This window comes from Taudactylus pleione, unplaced genomic scaffold, assembly GCF_031769625.1.
Source record: "Taudactylus pleione unplaced genomic scaffold, aTauple2 ptg000935l, whole genome shotgun sequence".
Classification (NCBI taxonomy): Eukaryota; Metazoa; Chordata; class Amphibia; order Anura; family Myobatrachidae; genus Taudactylus; species Taudactylus pleione.
Window position 1 is genome coordinate 3,424,051 of NW_028285336.1, and position 21,926 is coordinate 3,445,976.

Below are 21,926 nucleotides of genomic sequence, written 5' to 3' on the forward strand. Positions count from 1 at the left end.
TACACTACACTACACTACACAGCCCAGCCAGCCCTAACTCCCACCCTCCCTCTTCACTTTCCACAACGGAGTGAGAAAATGGCGCCGACGTGGGTACCTTATATAGGATCCAAACCCGCGAGACCCGGAAGGTGGGATAATGACGTTTTGCCTCGATTTCAGATCCGAGTCAGGCGGGAAAAGTCAAGCCTGACTCGGATCGGCCTCGCTCACCCCTATCCGAACTCGAACTCGCTCACCCCTAGTCTGTATGTGTGTATATATATATATATATGTGTGTGTGTGTGTGGGTTCCCACTGTCCATTTTGTTAACAGTGGAATGCACCCTGCCCGTTTTGCAATAGATGATTTGCACCCCACCTTTTCCACAGCAGACACACACAACGCAAAAAGGGGAGGTGGAACAAAGGGCGGGGCGCAGCTGCTCAACCCAGCCCCTGGGAGGTACACGCAATATATGGTGGAACCCAGGGCTCCCACTACATGCCTCCAGCAGCCCAATCCACACACACAAGCTGGAGAGAGACATCCAGACGTACAGCCTCCCCCTGTGACTGCGAGACACCAGAGTCGGGACAGCACATGATTTTACCTGAAGGATATGGAGCAGACTGAATGCTTTGGGCCAGTATCTACCCGGACAGACATTATTAGATGCTACACACACAAGATGTTGGTCATTTTATAATTAGTGAGAGGCTTAAGCAAAGGCGAGGGCGGACTGGTGGGTTGACACAGGTGGACGTTAGTGGATACACCTGGATAACACATCACCATGAAGAGGCCCTTATTTCCACTGTGACCCTAGCACAGTCTAAGCTTTTTAAGAAAAGCTTTAAGAGAATATCTGCCCACCATAATAAACAGCCTTAAATTGGCCCTGATGTTCATGTCTCAGCTAAAGCTGGGTATACACCTGGCCGATGGGTCGACCTATCTAACGATTGGTAAGTGCATACAACCTAACCGTTCAGGCTGATGTGTCTGCACTGACATCACAACTGGGTGGGCATTTAAATTTGCCCACCCAGTTGAGATATCCCTCACTGGCAGACACCTGCAGCAAGTGTAAGGGCATTCGGCTGGTCTCCCATACACATAGCCAAACGAGCCTATATATCTGTAATCCTGGGCATGTATGGGAGCAAATGCCAATCATCCATTTGCTCACAAACACTGGAAAATAGCCAAAAATGGTTGTTCAGACAAACTGGTTAAAAAACACAAATTTAACCAATTTGAACAATTGTCCTTTTTCAGTGTTTAAAACCATATTATCGACTGTCATTTGCTCCCATACATTACCAGGTTTTCATTCCAACCAGCCAGAGTGGACAGATATCTGACAGATAATTGTATAGTGGATGCCCAGAATAAGATATATCGGCATCAGCTGGGCTGCAAGGCAGATACGATATGTCTGTGAATGACGCAGTTAATAGACATATCATTTTTACACACTCACCGATCATACTGTAATATATTGCCCGTTCAATAGAAAAGGCGAAATATCTGTCAGTGTGCACAAAGCATTAGTCATATGAGGCTGGTACATGATATATTTGTTTATAGCTCTTTGTCATAACATTTTTTTATATTTAATTTGCTATTTAAACCATACCCACATTACACAAACCACATGCCCAACATTATTGTAACGGCCATAAAATTGCATTTGTTGGTAGAAAAACTGGGCCACTTGTTATTGTTTGGAAGTAGAACTACTTTTTCATTTTTGTCATTCTACTACAGACTGAGGGCCTGATTCAGCACGGATCGCTACTCTGCTTATACGCATACAACGCAGTTGCTAATATCAGCGGTGATATGTAAATGTTTGCATTTGCATTGCGATCGCAACCTGATATAAGGACGCCCACTTCCCCTTACACACATCCGTATACTTGGCCAACATAGAGAAACAATCGGTAATATTGGACCCATGCGCACAGTTAATGCAGGTCAGACCTCACTCAGGAATTGTTTACTTCTGTGCACGCTATGTGTCCTCAGGCAGTGTCTGGTATCGCAGTGGCGAATTATGCACAACCCTGAAGCAGCATTGAGGTGCACTGGCATGCCTACGTTTGCCCAACCACCCCCCATCACCACTCACAAACAGCACTGTCAGTCACTCTGCCATGGGTCTGCGTATCCTCTGCAATCGCAATCCCGATTGCACCATCTGGTTCGCACACTGCATACGCATACATAGTGCGAATTAATCGTCCGATTGCGTGCGTAATGCAAATGCGTTCCTTGCTGAATCAGGCCCTGAGAACAATTATCACTTTAGCGGTATCAAGTGTCTGAGGACTGTGGCCTAGTCAAAATAAATTTGACCAAACTATAAAAGGTCTGTACCTATGCTAAAGTAGTTTCCCAAGCATACCCGGCCTCCTAACCAGTTTGTCACCACCCCCATAGAAATCAAACATTTTCAGCATAATATTTTAAATTTTCATATGACAAATTTGCAGCATGAAATCTTATAAAAGGGAGAAGTATCAAGCCTTGGGGGTCTACTCATCATCACTTCATTTTTACAAAAGCAGGTGAAAATTAACATTTTCACCTGCAATTGTAGAAATTAAGTATTCCGGCCATTCATCACGAACGTAAAGCAGGAGATATCACAGATATCTCTTACTTATCTTCCTCTTGCGGAATGGCCCGCTGTCCACATACACTAGTATCACAGATATCTCCTACTTACCTTCCTCTTGCGGAATGGCCCGCTGTCCACATACACTAGTATCACAGATATCTCCTACTTACCTTCCTCTTGCGGAATGGCCCGCTGTCCACATACATTAGTATCACAGATATCTCCTACTTACCTTCCTCTTGCGGAATGGCCCGCTGTCCACATACACTAGTATCACAGATATCTCCTACTTACCTTCCTCTTGCGGAATGGCCCGCTGTCCACATACACTAGTATCACAGATATCTTCTACTTACCTTCCTCTTGCGGAATGGCCCGTTGTCCCCATACACTAGTATCACAGATATCTCCTACTTACCTTCCTCTTGCGGAATGGCCCGCTGTCCACATACATTAGTATCACAGATATCTCCTACTTACCTTCCTCTTGCGGAATGGCCCGCTGTCCACATACACTAGTATCACAGATATCTCCTACTTACCTTCCTCTTGCGGAATGGCCCGCTGTCCACATACACTAGTATCACAGATATCTTCTACTTACCTTCCTCTTGCGGAATGGCCCGCTGTCCCCATACACTAGTATCACAGATATCTCCTACTTACCTTCCTCTTGCGGAATGGCCTGCTGTCCCCATACACTAGTATGGGGACAGAATTCATCAGGCTCCGAATATATAATATATCAGACTCCTTCTGCCAGACATCGGGACATCACTCCCGTCACTGCTCTGCAAAAAGGAGCAGTGAAGATGCTCGCGGGACAGCTGATTTTCACATCAGCTGTCACCGCACCGGAGCAATGATGAATTGCTCCGGAATCCACAGCGAGTTAGAATGTTAATTATCGGGGTGCGATAATTAACATCATGAATAGGCCCCTTGGAGAGAGATAAAGTGGAAAAAGATAAAGTACCAATATATCAGCTCCTCTGTCATTTTGCAGGCTGTTTGAAAAGGAATCGATATGATTCACCCCCCTCTAACCCCCCCTTCCCCGCCGCCTAAGTCCCCAGGGGGTTGCCTAACCCTAACCTCCCCCGGGGGTGCCTAACCCTAACCCTCCCTCCCCCTAGCCTAACCCTAATCTCCCAGGGGGGTGCCTAACCCTAACCCTCCCTCCCTCTAGCCTAACCCTAACCTCCCAGGGGGGTGCCTAATCCTAAATCCCCCCCGGGAGCCCTAAACCTAACCCTCCCCCCCAGGCTGTCCGTGCCCAGCATCCCTTCGATCGGGATGCCGGGCGCCTGTCTCCCGGCGTCAGTAAAATGACAGGCGTCTAGATTTAGATGCCTGTCATTTAACCCTCGCCGGGATTAAGTAGTCTAGAAGCCGGCGGACGGGATTCCGTCCACCGGCTTCAGAAACGTATACCATTTGAAAATATACTGATTGGCTGGTACCTCTCGCCAAGGCTTCACACATTATGGGGGGTATGCACTAAGCAATTTAAACAAGCGATTGCACAATAACGATGGCATTATCGTGCAATCGCTTGCAAGTCGCGCATGCATTGGGGATGTTTTGGACGGAAGCGACCCGCGATGCCATCTCATGCTTAAAGTGTATGTAATGAAGTACAACTTACGGCAATTAAAAACCAGTTTGGGCTTTACATGCTTTAGCTCATTTTAATGTACAATTTCAAAACTATGTGATGAAAGACACAATGTAAAGGTTGAATGACAAAGAATACATTACAGACATGTGCTATCACATCATTTTCACACACCAAGGAAACGTGTTAATCTCTGCAGGATTCTAAACCACTTGTATCGCTAAGTAGAAGCAATACAACACTGTTACCACTTTAGGACCTAATTGTCTCTTATTTAGGTCTTTAGAGCTGTGCTGTTAATTGGAGAGTGATGAGAGAAATCTGACTAGGCACTCATGTGTGAACTGATCAATGCAACCTTTGCCCTCTTGCCTTCAAGCAGAAATATGTGTAAGGATATTCAGAGCTTACGTCAAGCCCTCACTTTACAAGTTTAGACTTGCACAGGAAGCGAAAGGGAGTTAAATGCGGAAATTTTAAATTTGAAAATAGAGTTTGTTTTCATTTAAAATAAATGTTCTGAATGGCGTAACAATCCCAGTGTTTGAATTTACAGCTTTGTTAGCAGAACATGTAAAACCTGTGCATGCTATAGTAGTGCTTAAGTGCGGGAGGAGAAATGTTAGAACTAAGGGCCTGATTCAGCGGAGGACGCTAATGCGATCGCAGCTGCGATTTTGCACGGAACGCAGCTGCGAAAATATTCTAATGTTTGCCATAGCTCAGCCGGCATGAAGACGCCCACTGCTGCTTTCTCATATCCGGCCACTGTCGCTCTTCTACGTAAACATTGGTACCATCGACGTACAGCAGCAAGTCATGTAGCAGTTACAACAAGACCGACCAGCACAAACCCTGCAAGTTTCCTCTCATTAAAGTGTCCTTTTTTTTCTTTTTATAATGAAAAATTGACTTACTACTGAAAGAGATACCAGTCTGAAGGAAAGTATTATTTATTTTTTCATTTAATTTATATAATTGTTATTTGGAGGCATCAGCGCCAGGAGTTGTTGTTACCATTCTTTTTCTTACATATTGCAAGTCTCCTCGCATGCAAAGAGCTCTCATGCTACATACTGTATGCAATCGCAGTGACTAATTTATGCACGCCCATGAAATGGCAATCTAATGGACAGACATACCTGCGTTTTTCTGATCACCCCCCCATCACGGGTTCCGGACTATAGATAGAAAGTAAAAAGGTCGACAATGTCTAGGTAGACACCAGATGTTAGACAGTGAATAGGTCAACTGGGACAAAAGGTAGACACATTAAAAAAACAAAAAAATCTTGTGTCGACCATTTATGAAGACCTTTTGACCTGGTCGACCATTTGTACCCATCAACCTTCTTACATGTCTACCTTTTGTCCCAGTCGTCCTATTGACTGTCAAACATCTGGCGTCTATCTAGACAATGTCGACCTTTTTACTGTCTATCTGTTAATCCACCCCCCATCACCACCCCCAAACGCTGACAGCCTGTCACTCACTATGTAATAGATTCCTCTGTGCCTCTATAATCACAATGCGATCGCTGCTTACACGCAGTGTGGCTTATACTCATGCGCAATGGCAAACAATCCCTGGATCTGTAATCACCATTGCGTAGCTGCTGACTCAGACCCAATGAGTGTAAGATCACTCTCTCTGTGTGACACTGACACATGCAGACATGAAAGGTGGTGAGTTGCAGGCTGGCATTGATACTTATGTTTTGCATGAATTTATATTTATGGGAAGCATATAGACCATTTCTGCTGCACAGTGCTGCCATCCTTCTGATGGATAGAGCCAACAAAATAAAGGGAGCAATTACAGATAAGTGGTAACTAAAATACACAGTTTACAGTTGTACATATGCACCCTGGTCATGGAAATACTGTTCACCTACTGTATTGATAGACAGCAAATTCATTTTCTGAACCCAAGCTGGGGAAGTCAGCACCGCCCAAGAACTGATCACTGGTTTCCTGCTCGCTCTAAACTCAATATAGGAGAAGACTCAGCTGCTATCTCTTTGCAGGTTGATAACAGCTCTGTAACCCATCTGGTGCACTCAGGCTATCCAGTTGCTTCCACTGATGAAATGCTCCTGATAGGGAATATGTTCTGTCTTGCAGTGGGCCTCCAGAAAATGGATTCTATTAATAACTGATGGAATATACAACTGAATTGTACACTGGGCCACCATGACATATGCTCTATTGTACACTTGCCAAAAGATTCTGTATTATATTGTAATGTACACTAGCCTTGATAAAGCAAATACTCCAGCGAAATGTGTGTCGGCAGCCACGCTCACTATGTTTCTAATAAGTTATATTTAATACAAATGTAACATATCGGTTGTATGTATTACAAATAGCTAGAAAGCAGGGGTCTTTGTGAGTTATAGATTAGCTAGAGCACTTAATTCCCTCAGAAGATCTACCTAAAGTCACACATGCATTTATATCATCATGCCTAGACTACTGCAATGCCCCCTACCGGGGTCTCCCAGCAAAATAATTGCACCGCTTGCAGATGGTACAAAATGCAGCTGCCAGGCTATTAACCAACCAGCATAACACCCATTCTCTACTCCCTTCACTGGCTGCCTATAAGATAGCAAATCGTTTGCAAGATTGGTTTAGTGACTTTCAAAGCCCTACATGAACAGGGCCCCTAGTACTTGAAGCAGCTTCTGACCCCTTACTGCCCCACTTGATCACTGTGATCTGTTGACGAAGGGCAATTAGAGGTACCTAGAATCTCCCAGAATTCATCTGGGGGTCGAGCTTCCAGCTTTGTGTCTCCGACTCTATGGAACTCGTTTTCCCCACAGAGTTTGACTCCACTCTAGAATCCTTCACAAATAGACAAGACTCACCTGCTCAGCCAAGCATTTCACCAATGTCTCTTTTTAAGCTTGTTTTGTGCTGTAAACGCAGATGTAAAGCATTTTGAGTATTTTTGGAGAAAAATGTTATATAAATAACTATTATTCTTATTATTACTACTATTATTGTTATTAGAGTGTGAATGCTATTATAATGCACCGAAAGCTCTATTGCATGAATGTGAGCTCATACAGAGTACTTCACGCTGGAGAGTTCTATGTAATATTGAGAGATCTCTAATACAAGCACTATTCAATGACTGTAACTTCACAAACAGAGCCCCATACTGGAGAGTGCTATGTTATATAAGCATGTCTACTATGTTATTGTGTATCAGTAACATTGGATAGTATTTTAATATTATGCAACACTATTAGAATTACTACACTGATACAATTAGGATCTAGTGCTAATTGTAAGAGGCTATGAATTAAGTTTGTCTTACTACCCACCTGAACATTAAATGTGAATTTGATATCAACGCAGTAGAAAAGAGTACTACACAAAATATTTAGAGATATTTTAATATTTAGTATCATCTCAGGAGTGAAGGACATAATTAATAGATAAAACAACTATATTGAAGCACTTTGTTACCAGTATTTATAAAGTAGTAGAAGTTTTCATGAATTACAAACAACCTTAAGAAATGAACAATATAAAATGAGGGAAATTCCCTTATATTGCACTAGGATTTATTTTATGCGCAGCATAAAGATACTTTCATTTAAATCTGTAATTAAATGAATGTGCTATTGTATTCTCTTGGCTAATGATAACCAAAAATTACTGTATCTACAATTATGTGCATATTATATTTGATCAAGTGAAATATATTATGATCTGAAAGCCGTAGTATGGTGTACTATTACCATACTGACAGTATTATATCAGGATCTGTGCACAGCCTATGTACAGAATACCATCTCTGGATAATGTAAATTTGCCCCCTAACTGTTTATGAGGCTATCTACGGGCAGGAGAGATTTCTATGACTGTGCATAAAAATATTTGATCGATACTGATATTGGAATTTTTTAGGACCTTCAAAGGAACCAGAAGTATTTCTAAATAGAGAAATTCTAAATTAGAGTTTATACTCCTACCCTTATTTTGCATACTTCGTTATGAAGAATATAGTGGTACTTTAACACTATAATAACGCTTCACTTTGCAGTATACACTAGCCAGGGGCAGAACTATGGGAGACAATGGAGACGCCTGCTGCCGGGCTCCAGCTCTGAAGGGGCACCTCCTCCATTATCCACAACATATTCATATCACTTAGGGCTGTGTACCGTCACAGCTGCCCAATACATGGCACCCCTTCCCGGCACCTGAGAAGCCACCATACACTAGTGGAAAGCTCCATGTCAGACCATCAGCTGCTGCCTTCGTCTATCTATAGCCTGTCTGCATGCAAAATGCTAAATTACAGTATCAGTGGCTGTGACGGGGGTGGGGGGGTGGGGCACCAAATTATAACTTGCCTCCTGGTATCTGGAATGAACTTACACCACTGACACTAGCCAATGAGTAGTGGTTACTGTATCACTTACTAGCTATCAGTGCCCTATACTGCATCTAGTCACCAGGCAATGGACTCTGTATTATATTCTAAGCATCAGGCAAAAAGCTCTGTATTTTAGACCAGTCACTGGGCTTTTGGCAATATATTACATCATTTTGTACACACCAAGGGACTGATTCAGAGACGGACGCAAGGGCAATTACGCTCCAATTGAGCGTTTATTTGCCATCGCACTACGAGTGCGCAGAGATTGCGGACGCACATGGGAATCCATCGCAGAGTAAGTGACAGGTTGTCAGTATTTGGGGGTGGAGACCGCGGGAGGTCTGAGAAACGCAGGCATGTCTGTTCATTTAAACACAGTTACATGGACGTGCATAAATTAGCCACTGCGAATGCATACGCAGCTCTGCATGTCTGGCTCCCAAGGCTGTGGCAGGTCAGACCACCTGCAAGGGCTAGATGGCTGCCGATGTTACCAATATTTACGCTGGTATGCATTGTCGCACGCAGGTAAAAAAGTAGCAGTGGGCATCATTATGCTCTGGTGCTCTTTGCAGACATTTTTAGCAGCTGTGTTGCATGCAAAATTGCAGCTGCGATCGCATTAGCGTTCATCTCTGAATCAGGCCCCAAGTGAATAGCTCTGTATTATAGGAACCGGTATGACATACCGCCAGACCTAAGCCCTGTGGATGAAATACCGATGCTGGAAGTCCGGCAGATGAAGATCCCGACGGCGCCTCGTAAGTATCCTGACAGCTCCCCTCTCCCACTCCTAACCCTCCCTTAGGGGTGTGTAACCCTAACCTCCCCCCACTGCCTAACCCTAACCTCTCCCCCAGGGGTGTCTAACCCTCCCGGGGGGGTGCCTAACCCTAACCTCCCCCCCGGGAGTCCCTAAACTGAACCCCCCCACTCCCCGGCTGACAGGTCTCGACGCCCGGCTTACCTACGTTCGGTATGCCAGGCGTTGGGATTTCGGCGTGGGGCTGATGATAGGCGTCAGTATTTAGACGCCTATCATTATTCCCATGCCGGGATTTCACAGTCGGGAAGCCGGCGGTCGGCATTTCGACCGCCGCCTTCCTGACTACATCCAGTATTATATATTAGTCACCAGGCTATGGACTGTGGATGGGTTTTGTAGTTTACATAAGTGAATGGTGTATGTCCTGTGTGGTACAGATATGGTCTCTGAGGTCACAGTTTTGGCATAATTTGTGTAGTGTTGGATGCCGGGCCTTGTGTGTGAGTGCACCTTTGGGTAATGTGTAAATAGTATTGATAGGAATGGTAAATCAGTCTACTGGCACATTTTTTAAGGCAGTAAAGCACCTTTTCCATACTTGCCAATGTTTGATATCATCAGGAACACTCCACTGTATATATCAGTACAGTATATATCCAGCACCGAACCATTTATATGATATGACCACAGGATCATGACACTGCTCATATGTTTATTAAATGTCTTCAAAATGACCTAACTGGCTATTTACAGTATAAGGACACGTATTGGAAATTTTATTCGGAATGAAGAACAGGAGAACTGCTTTTGTGCAAATGATCATTTAAAAGAACAGATACAAAATTCCAGTGACAGGCTGGTAGAAATCATAGTCAGATTGTATTAACCAGTCCTTTAACAGTGTGTCGTATATTTGAAGTAACACTTTGCACCAGTTGGTAGCAAATTAACTGGAATTTATCTTACATGGAAAAATTTCAGCTACATGCATGTGTTTATGTGACAGCTACTACTGCTTCATAATTCCCCATTAATCTCTATATTAACCATTCATGAAACATCAAAGTATTTTAGTAATAAACTGCTCCAACTTTATTACCCTTCACCTCCCTGAATTCTGAGAGTACTTAGCACTGGTCAAAGTCACATGTGGATTTAATGGTAAAGAAGTTAGCTGATGGTGTTATCAAGGGTCATAAGTGACTAGCAAGCATTGGTTGGTCTATTAAAAACTATTTAAAAACAAACCTGAATTACACAGTCTTATACTGCCACCTGCTGTCTGTAATGAAGTACTGCATGAATTAAAACGAACGAAAGATAAAGTTCTTAACCATTAAATATATGTAATTTTTTTGTTTATTTTTTTGCAACTGTATAAAGAAGGCTATTCCACAATTGCTATAGTACCACGCTACATTTGTTGATATAACATTACAGCTGTTGGTCTATCCTTAATGCAATTCTTTATATCTTGTTTCTTTCTTGTTATCCTACAGTGCTAGTTGGTGTTGGAATTGAAACTCTGCAACAAGGACAGTTTCCGAGCCTGGCTTATTATTTATTGTGAGTATTAAATGTACACTAGCCTCTTAGGACTCATTCACACTAGAATTATGGAGAGATGTGTCATACTTTCTGAAGAGGACGAGTGGAGAAGTTACTTGTAGCAACCAATCAGCTTCTTTCTATCATTTATAGAGTACTTTCTATAAAATAATAACTAGAAGCTGATTGGTTGCTATGGGTAACTTCTCCACATGTCCTCTGTAGAAGGCTTAATATATCTCCCCCATAGTCTCACATGCGGTGCACTGACCAAAAGTAAGGGTAACCTGGTGGCCACTGATTCCTATAATGACATTACCTCCTCATTATACTAAATCCTCCACTGCATCATAATGAACAGACCATCAAATAGTATACATATAGAGAGACCAGCATACATGAGATGGCAAACCATAGAAATAAAAAAAGAAATATGTACAGTATCGTAGATGCCATATTTGAAGTGCCTGAGCAGAAGTGAGCAGTGTTACCCTGTGAATGCAAGCGATCTGACGCCCGTTTCAGTGTATAAAACTGCAGTTTTCTCATGGGATCCTTAATCAAAAATTCTTAATTCAGATCTGTAAAGATACAGAGGTAAAGAGAAACAGGTAATTCAATTCACTAATGAAAACTGCCAGCACTCACCTGAAGTTGCCTCCCACAAAGTGTAATGATCGGAAATTTTGCTAACATGGGGCCGGATTCAAAGATTGGTGCAATGCTGATGATTTCGCAAATGGCCTATGTTTTTTCTACTGCGCATGCATCGGAATCACACTGCGCATGTGCCGTGAGGGTCTTGCGATGGCAGTTGCAGTGAGAATTTACAGTATTTGTCAAACTGACTGACAGTCAGGGACTGTTTGTGAGCAGTAACAGGGAGTGGCAACTCAAACACAGGCGTGTCATGACCGTGTTCAGGGCGTGCTGCAATCCCCAAGTCTCCGGCATCTAATTTCTGATGGCCATTCTGAGTAACCATAGAAACTACGATAATTGACTCATCTGTGTGCGATGCTGTGTCTGTGTACGCAAGTGCTTCGATTTGCGAAGCAGTCTGTGGGCGTCTCAATACAAATCACTGCTACATTTGCATATTTGTGCACAGTCGATGAATCAGGCCCATGACAAATGTGTGGGGTAACAGTTACAAATGCCAGAAACCACACTGATACATTACAATGAAACAGCAAACATCTTCAATATACTCTGCATATTTGTGAATCCAACACAAGACTGTCTGTGCAGTTCTCTGTTGAAGAGCAACACGAAGACTTAAAATCTGTAATGCTATAGGATGAGATCCAGTCTTTACCAGCTCGAAGCTGGGGCAAGAATCAAGTCCTTTGGTGGACTTTGCATTTTTCCCCATAGCAAGGGACACCAAATACGCATCCTCTCCATTATCTTATCTCAAACAATAATTTAGGTCTGCAAGATGAAATCTGTTTTTTGTACTTCTCTGTAAAACTTGGAGCACTGCTATAATTACTAGGGGTGAGCGGGTTCGGATTTCTGAAATCCGAACCCCCCCCGAGCCCCCCCGATCCGAGGCCGATCCGAGTCAGGCTCGACTTTTCCCGCCTGACTCAGATCTGAAATCGAGGCAATACGTCATCATCCCGCCTTCCGGGTCTCGCGGGTTTTGAAACCTATATAAGGTACCCGTGTCGGCGCCATTTTCTCACTCGGCTGTGGACAGTGAAGAGGGAGGGTGGGAGTTAGGGCTGGCTGGGCTGTGTAGTGTAGTGTAGTGCAGTGTAGTGTTGTGCAGTGCTGTGCTGTGCTGCTGTTGTCCACTACTTCAAAGTCCATAGGGGCTGACTGTGTTGTGCTGTGCTGCTGTTGATCATAGGGGCTGTGTCCACTCCTTCAAAGTCCATAGGGGCTGGCTGGACTGTGTTGTGCAGTCAGTTGTCCATAGGGGCTGTGTCCACTCCAAAGTCCTGTGCAGTGTCCCAGTCCTAAAGGGGTGCTGTAGTGTTGTCCAGGGGGTGCTCTGTCCATCAGGGGTGCTCCCCCCAAGTGCAAAAAAAATATATTTTTTCTGTGTTTGTGAATTGTGTGCACTGTGGCTGCACGTGCATCAACAAAGGAGCAGCGCCAAGCGTGCGCCTGTGTCCCATAAGTAAAAGGCCAGCTGGCTTGTCCGTTAAAGGGTGCTGTAACCCCCAAAGGGCACTCCAAACAAAATCAAAACATATATATATTTTTTTGTTTGTGAATTGTGTGCGCAGTAGCCGCACATGCATCAAAAAAGTAGTGCCAAGCGTGCGCCTGTGTCCCATAAATAAAGGGCCGGCTGGATTGACCACTAAAGGGTGCTGTAACCCCCAAAGGGCACTCCAAACAAAATAAAAAATTTTTTTCTGTGTTTGTGAATTGTGTGCACTGTGGCTGCACGTGCATCAACAAAGGAGCAGCGCCAAGCGTGAGCCTGTGTCCCATAAGTAAAGGGCCGGCTGGCTCATTTCTTAAAGGGTGGTGTAACCCACAAATTGCACTACTCTCCAGCAAAAATAAAAAAATATTTTCTGTGTTTGTGTGCGCCTTAGCCGCACGTATATAGCAGTATAACATAAATGGAGGACCAAACTTTCTCCGATAAAAATAAAATAGGGAAAGATCAAGAACCACTTCCTCCTAGTGCTGTTGCTGCTGCTGGGAGTTGTTCATCATCTCAGAGAGGAAGTAGGAACACCACTACTTTTACTAAACAATTGACCCTCCAACAGTCCCTAGCAAGGAGAATGAAGTACGACAGCAGTCATCCTGAAGCAAAACGTATAACTGAGGCCTTGACTGCTATGTTGGTATTAGACGTGCGTCCGGTATCCGCCATTAGTGCAGTGGGATTTAGACAATTGATGGAGGTAGTGTGTCCCCGGTTCCAAATCCCATCTAGATTCCACCTGCATCCTCAAAGCAGCAGCGACAAGCGTGCGTCTGTCTGTTAAAGGGTGGTGTAACCCTCAGAGTGCACTCCACAAACAATACAAAAATTCTTCTTTTTTTTCTGTCTTTGTGAAATGTGTGGGCTGTAGCCGCACCTGCATCCTTAAAGCAGCAGCGACAAGCATGCGTCTGTCTGTTAAAGGGTGGTGTAACCCTCAAAGTGCACTCCACAAACAATACAAAATTCTTCTTTTTTTTCTGTCTTTGTGAATTGTGTGGGCTGTAGCCGCACCTGTATCCTCAAAGCAGCAGCAACAAGCGTGCGTCTGTCTGTTAAAGGATTACATCGGTGACAGCATCCAAGTAAGCATGTCAGACAGTCCATACATGTACTGGCAGGAAAAAGAGGCAATTTGGAGGCCCCTGTACAAACTGGCTCTATTTTACCTGAGTTGACCCCCTCCAGTGTGTACTCCGAAAGAGTGTTTAGTGCAGCCGGGAACCTAGTCAGCAAAAGGCGTAGGAGGTTGCTTCCACAACATGTGGAGAAGATGATGTTCATAAAAATGAATTATCAACTCTTCCAGGGAGACCAGCCTCCAGAACGTACAGAGGGACCTGTGGTGGTGGATTCCAGCGGGGACAAGTTAATACTCTGTGAGGATGAGGATGTACACAACACTGAAGAGGGTGAGGAATCGGTGGATGAGGAGGATGAGGACGACATCTTGCCTCCGTAGAGCCAGTTTGTGCAGGGACAGATTAATTGCCAGCTTGTTTTGTGGGGGCCCAAACGAACCAATCATTTCAGCCACAGTTGTGTGGAAGACCCTGGCGCTGAAATGATTGGTTTGTTAAAGTGTGCATGTCCTGTTTATACAACATAAGGGTGGGTGGCCCAAAGACAATTCCATCTTGCACCTCTTTTTTTTCTTTGCATTATGTACTGTTTGGGGCCTAGTTTTTCAAACTGCCATCCTGTCTGCCACTGCAGTGTCACTCCTAGATGGGCCACGTGTTTGTGCCGCACACTCGTACCTCTTAGCATAGTCATCCAGCTACCTCGGTGCAACCTTTTGGACATAAAAACACTGTTGTGAGGTGTGAGGTGTTCAGAATAGACTGGAAATTAGTGGAAATTAAGGTTATTGAGGTTAATAATAGCATAGGAGCAGAAAAACACACAAATTATGTGATTTTAGCTGTTTTTATGCTTTTTAAAAAAAAATACAGATCCAAGACACAAAACCCAGAACCCGAAACACGGAAGGGTGGTTTTGGCAAAACCAATCCAAAACCAAAACACAAAACACGAAAAGTGGCCGGTGCACACCCCTAATAATTACAAGGAATATCTTCATTACCCACAACTCTTCTCATCAGCCAAGGCAAATACAGACAGGTGCATAAATATTGGGACATTGACAGAATTTTCATATTTTGGCCTCTATTCACCACCACAATGGCTTTGAAATGAAACAAACAAGATGTGCTTTAACTGCAGACTTTCAGATTTAATTTAAGGGTAATTACATCCAAATCAGGTGAACTGTGTAGGAATTATAACGGTTTCTATATGTGCCTCCCACTTTTTAAGGGGCCAAAAGTAATGGGACTATCAACTCAAAAGCTATTTCATGGACAGGTGTGGGCTATTCCCTCGTTATTTCATTATCAATTAAGCAGGTAAAAGGTCTGGAGTTGATTCTAGGTGTGACATTTGCATTTGGAATCAGTTGCTGTCGACTCTTAATATGAGATCCAAAGAGCTGTCACTATCAGTGAAGCAAGCCATCATTAGGCTGAAAAATCAAAACAAACCCATCAGAGAGATAGCAAAAACATTATGTGTGGCCAAATCAACTGTTTGGAACATTCCTAAAAAGAAAGAACGCATCGGGGAGCTCAGCAACACCAAAAGACCCGGAAGACCATGGAAAACAACTGTGGTGTATGACAGAACAATTATTTCCCTGGTGAAGAAAAACCCCGTCACAACAGTTGGCCAAATCAAGAACACTCTCCAAGAGGTAGGTGTATATGTGTCAAAGTCAACAATCAAGAGAAGACTTCACAAGAGTGAATATAGAGGGTTCACCACAAGATGTAAACTATTGGTGAGCCTCAAAAACAGGAAGACCAGATTAGAGTTTGCCAAACAACATCTAAAAAAGCCAATACAGTTCTGGAACAACATCCTATGGACAGATGAGACAAAGATCAACTTGTACCAGAGTGATGGGAAGAGAAGAGTATGGAGAAGGAAAATAACTGCTCATGATCCAAAACATACCACCTCATCAGTGAAGCATGGTGGTGGTAGTGTCATGGCGTAGGCATGTATGGCTGCCAATGGAACTGGTTCCCTTGTATTTATTGATGATGTGACTGCTGACAAAAGCAGCAGAATGAATTCTGAAGTGTTTCGGGCAATATTATATGCTCATATTCAGTCAAATGCTTCAGAACTCATTGGACGACGCTTCACAGTGTAGATGGACAATGACCCGAAGCATACTGCAAAAGCAACCAAAGAGTTTTTTAAGGCTAAAAAGTGGAATGTTATGCAATGGCCAAGTCAATCCCATGACCTGAATCCAATTGAGCATGCATTTCACTTGATGAAGACAAAACTGAAGGGAAAATGCCCCAAGAACAAGCAGGAACTGAAGACATTTGCAGTAGAGACCTGGTAGAGCATCACCAGGGCTGAAACCCAGCGTCTGGTGATGTCTATGTGTTCCAGACTTCAGGATGTAATTGCCTGCAAAGAATTTGCAACAAAGTATTAAAAAGTGAAAGTTAGATTTAGGATTGTTTAGTTTGTCCCATTACTTTTGGCCCCTTAAAAAGTGGGAGGCACATATAGAAACCGTTGTAATTCCTACACCATTCACCTGATTTGGATGTAATTACCCTCAAATTAAATCTGTAAGTCTGCAGTTAAAGCACATCTTGTTTGTTTCATTTCAAAGCCATTGTGGTGGTGAATAGAGGCCAAAATATCAAAATCTGTCTGTGTCCCAATATTTATGACCTGACTGTATGTACGCAAATGTTGCCTCCTTGCTTCACAAACCCATGACCACCTTTGCAAATCTGCTAATGTGCCTCAGCCAACGGGTCCTCTATACTGTTGGCTTTTTCCACTATCTCTCAGTCTGTGGATTCCATCCTCCTCTCTTTATCCTTCTCGGATGGCTCTGACACTGTAACATTATGCCCTGTTCTCACCTAAGCAATCACATGATTACTGCCTTCAACAAGATGCAAACCTATTAATTGCTTTATTTAAAACTGGGTTTACTATCTGCAGCAGCTTAAAAACTGATGAGCCCAGAAGAGGAGTTGGAAGACTGAATAGACTCTAATCAAACTTACCATAAAAAGTGCATGTCCCCTTGTGAATAGATTCACATTAAAGTGCCAGAGTTTAATCATCGCCAAGGGTGTAACTATAGTTGGTGTCACTGCAATGAAACTTAGTGCCCGTCTCCCCTGCACCCAGTTCAAATCGGCATCATTATCGAATGACGCCGTAAGAACAGATGACAGTATATTACATACAGAAAGGGACAATCTACAAACTACTCACCACAATACTAGTGTACTCAATGTAGTGTACTGAATACATTAGATTGCGGTGAGTAGTCTGTAGACTGTCCCTTTCTACCAGCCCATTGCCTAGCAGTAGATCTCATGCAACAGATTTGTCACTCAGAGCACAAGGCATTTATCCACAAATAGGGAGGTAATGAAAACATTCACAATGGTTGTTAATTTTATGCCCCACAGTAGTGCCCTAGTAAATTTAATGCTCCATAGTATGTGCCCTAGTTGATATTATGCCACAATGTACTGCCCCTAGTTCAAATTATTCTAAATTATACTGTCCCCAGATTACATTATGCCAGACTGTAGTACCCTAGTTCATATTATGTCACATTGTAGTGCTCCCAGTTTACATTATGCCACACAGTGCCCCCAGTTCACATTATACCACACCTTTCCCCTAGTTCACATTATGCCTCACAATGCCCCCAGCTCAAATTGACTGGCTCCTGCTTACCAAGTTCCTCAACCCCATCTGCTTTCTTTTTCCGATTGACTTGCTCCTGCTTCCCAAGTTCCTCAACCTCATCTGCTTTCTTTTTCCCATTGAAGGGAAAAAAGAAAGCAGATGAGGTTGAGGAACTTGGGAAGCAGGAGCCAGTCAATTTGAGCTGGGGACACTGCAAGGTATACTGTGAACAAGGGGAACTGTGTGGTATAATGTGAACTGGGGACACTGTGTGGCATAATGTAAACTGGGAGCACTACAATGTGGCATAATATGAACTAGGGCACTACAGTCTTGTATAATGTAAACTGGGGACAGTACACTTTAGAATAATTTGAACTAGGGGCCGTACTACTGTGGGGCATAAAATGAACAACCATTGTGAATATTGTTTTAGTTACTTCCCTCTTTGTGGCTAAACTTCTTGTATATTACATGCAAGTATTACTAAGCTTAATTTAGGTTGTGGACAATGGGGATACTTACCTGAAAGTTTATATTAGTGTATAGTTGTCTAGAGCCTGCATATATATTTGCACATGTATGAACCTCATCCAGATATGTCACCAGTGTGCCTGGTGTAGAGTTGTATGGAAATCAGCCATATGAGCTCGCACATTTTATACATGCGGGAAGTATAAGTATATGTATGTATATTAGACCAAATGCAGAGTTAGCTTATATAGTGATGTGCCTGCTCCACCCAATTGCCCTACTGCTCTTTTCAACTATGCATCATCACCTGTACTTATGGGCATGCAGTGCTGTACCAGAACATGCGCAGTCCGGAAACTTGCAAAATATGCTCCACAAACGGTCGTACGTTCAACTCAGCATCGGTCAGAATTCATTTGAGCAGAGACAGACAGTAACATCTAAGTAAATAAAAGCCAACAATCTGCGAACTTATCATCTTGAAACACCCCATAGCAGTTGCTGTTAATTACTTTGATGCTAACCCTCGCCCCTGCTCAGCAAGTGTAATGAGATATCTGCAGGTGATTAATTACCATTTATGAATAGATAGTTATTTACTGTCATATTATTTTCAACTATCGATACCTTTGTCTTACACCATGTTTTTCGCGGGGAGAATATTGTAGACTAGAAATCTATTATTCTGTAAACCACTCTGCGTGCTGTTAACATGGAGATCAATGATATATAATGTGCAGCAGTGGGGTTACTGCAAGAAAATGAGGTATGTGTTTGGGTGAGGGAGCCCTAACTGATTAATTCCACAGAGACAAAAAGAAACAAGAACAGACTCCTGGAAACCAGAGAACAAACAGAAAACTGTAGGGAGCTTATCTTGCAGTCACTTATAAAACTTACATGTTTTCAAACGAGAAGAAGGGAATCTGCGACCTAAGCTAATTATAGAACATACACTCACATTTGTCCTTCCTCTCCGACAGGCAACCTAATAATTTGAATAACGTTTGTCATAAATTCTCTTTAGTAACCAACAGAGGCACATTCTCTTCTAATCACAGAAGATGTGAGACATGCACATGTAAAGTACCTGACTGGGGTACATCAAAGCTTCAGCCTAGAAGGAAATCTGACAATCCAATGAGGAAACACTTTTGCAGCCCAAATCACAGTACTGGGGACATGAAAGGCTGACATTAGGGAATTTCAAAATCAAAACAGAAATTTAAATCTATTAATTCAAATTTATTACAACATCTAACACTTTTAGACAAGAGTTGAACTTTGACCCTGGGTTCCTGTCACAGTGTAAACCCCATCTTTAAACTAAATACCTGTGTCAGATCTCTGAGCTTTTCAAATCCTGTATCTGAGTAACCCTTTGATATGGGCACATGTTCTTATATTGCTTAAGACTTTGGCAAATTGGACTGATATGGCAACGTATTTTACTCCAAAATAAGTTATATGACAGATGATACATGCACAGATTTTTACATACTGGCAAATTTACTCTATACCACTGCCAGCCTCTGATGGGTAACTGAGTAACACTGAACTGCCTTGGTGAGGTTTTGTTGCTAAATTAAGCCGATAGGAAACTTTCTGAAACTGCAATATAGAAGACCAGTTTTATTGCAGATTATTAATAAATAGATCTGACAATCTGAATGAAGAACAACCAGATCTGTCTGGTTCCCCCTGTATCAAAAACTGGAAAGAATTACTATTGTTTGGTACATGTGGGGCCAGTGTTTGGTGCCTGTTCATTTGTAACCTTGTCGTTTATATCATAACAACCTGTCTACACATTTTATTTACAAAATATAGTAGATGGGTATATAACCATTTTGTAATTTGAGCTTTGTTTGTAGACTTTTGTCTGTATGGGAGCTTCAGACTCCCTAAAGCTTTCAATATAAGGGGTCAATCCAATTACACGTGATGTGCTTGCACTTGCGAGTCATTGCGGCAACGGGCACACTTGATGGCAGCTTGAATGTGCAAAAAATGTACTCGCAGCCCCACAGAGCTTAGAACAGAATTATATGAATTTGGGCTCGGATCCGACCGTGAAGGGTGCGAGAAGCGGTGCCGTTGCCGGCGTTTTAATGCCATTGCAGCCTTCACATGTAATTTGATTGACCCCATAGTTTTATTTTTTCCAGGAAGAATATTATTATTATTATTCTATAAATTGTCTAAAAATATTAATTTACCTCAGGGCCTATGCCGACAGGGACTCCGACGCCCCATAACCCTGCGTGTGGGGGCAAAGCTGCGCGTGAGCAGAGAAGGGGCCGTTGCCTAATTATCATAGAAGACACTATTTGGGGCGTGCCCACATGGCACTCCTCCCAGTTTGACATCACACTGGGTATTGAGCCCAACACTCCGTAAGTAGCTGGGCTGACCCAGGCTCTCTCTCTGGACTGCAACGGGGTGCGGTGGTGGAGGTGGATAACCTCCTGACCACCGGCGGGACACTTCAGCCCGCGGATGGAACAGTGGGGCAGTGCCCGAAAAACAGGACTGTCCAACTGAAATTGGGATGTTTGGGAGGGGTGCACCCTCTATGGGGTTGCGCCCCTGTTCGACCGCACTGGTCGAACGTGCCTTGAGCCGACCCTGATTTACCCTATACTTACAGTGGTCCTCTTACTGTTAATTAATATGTTCTAGAAAGCTCACAGATGAGTAGAACACCAACAGATCCGGACTACTATGAGCTCTGAGCAGAATTATCCGAATTTGGGCTTGGAGCCGACTGTGAGGGGTGCAAGATGCGGTGCCATTGCTGGCGTTTTAACGACGCCGAATGGCAACTCGCACCCTTTGCGTGTAATTGGATTGACCCCTCATGCTTGTTTTTTTCCAGGAAAAATATTATTATTATTTAATAATTTGTGTTGTAATTCCCATACAAGATTGTCTAAAAATATTAAGTAACCTAATACTCATTCTAAAAAGCTCACAAATGAGTTATGAGTAGAACACCAAAAGATCTGGACTACAGGCTATAGCTGTGGCAAAACAATGGTGGGGTGGCAAGCTAGACACGTACCTTTGGTGCCACATATTGGGGGCACTATCAGGAGCGCCAAGAGCAGAGCTGGATTAAGGAAGGGACATTGGCCCTGGACCCACATGCCTTAGTATCACCTTACCAACAGTCACTCACACAGCTTACTTATGGCTTATTGCTGCATCAGTCACACACACTGGCTGCGCAGAGTGTGATAGGAACTTGGGAAATACTGTAGGACACTGAGGACAGGAGAGTGACTCCGAGTGGCTCACTGGCTTTAGACTGATGAGTTAGCATATGTGACCATTATTGACAATTTTTGCACATAGAGAATCTTCTTTTTATACTACTCTTTAGATTTTTTTACTCTATTTTCATTAGATTCAATTTTTCATCTCATTTATTGTGCTTTTCATTTGTTTTAGAGCCACATATTCCCTAACATAAATAATGCTCTTTCATTAAGGGAAACATTTTTTGCTTTAATATTTTTGTATTTGGCCAAACAACATTGTTATGTTATAAACATATAATTTTTAAACGATATTGTGCAGGCCATCAGACCT

General features: G+C 43.0%; 1 protein-coding gene across 1 annotated transcript in view; it reads left to right on the plus strand.

Moving 5' to 3' along the window:
- The first annotated feature begins 4,570 nt into the window (after window positions 1-4,570).
- TMEM72 (transmembrane protein 72) overlaps window positions 4,571-21,926 on the plus strand; it is a 50,777-nt gene continuing 33,421 nt past the window's right edge. The window contains exons 1-2 of the mRNA XM_088459796.1: window positions 4,571-4,617; window positions 10,891-10,957. Of these exons, the coding sequence (XP_088315922.1) occupies window positions 4,614-4,617; window positions 10,891-10,957 (71 nt within the window). The 5' untranslated portion in view covers window positions 4,571-4,613. The remainder of the gene's footprint in view (window positions 4,618-10,890; window positions 10,958-21,926) is intronic.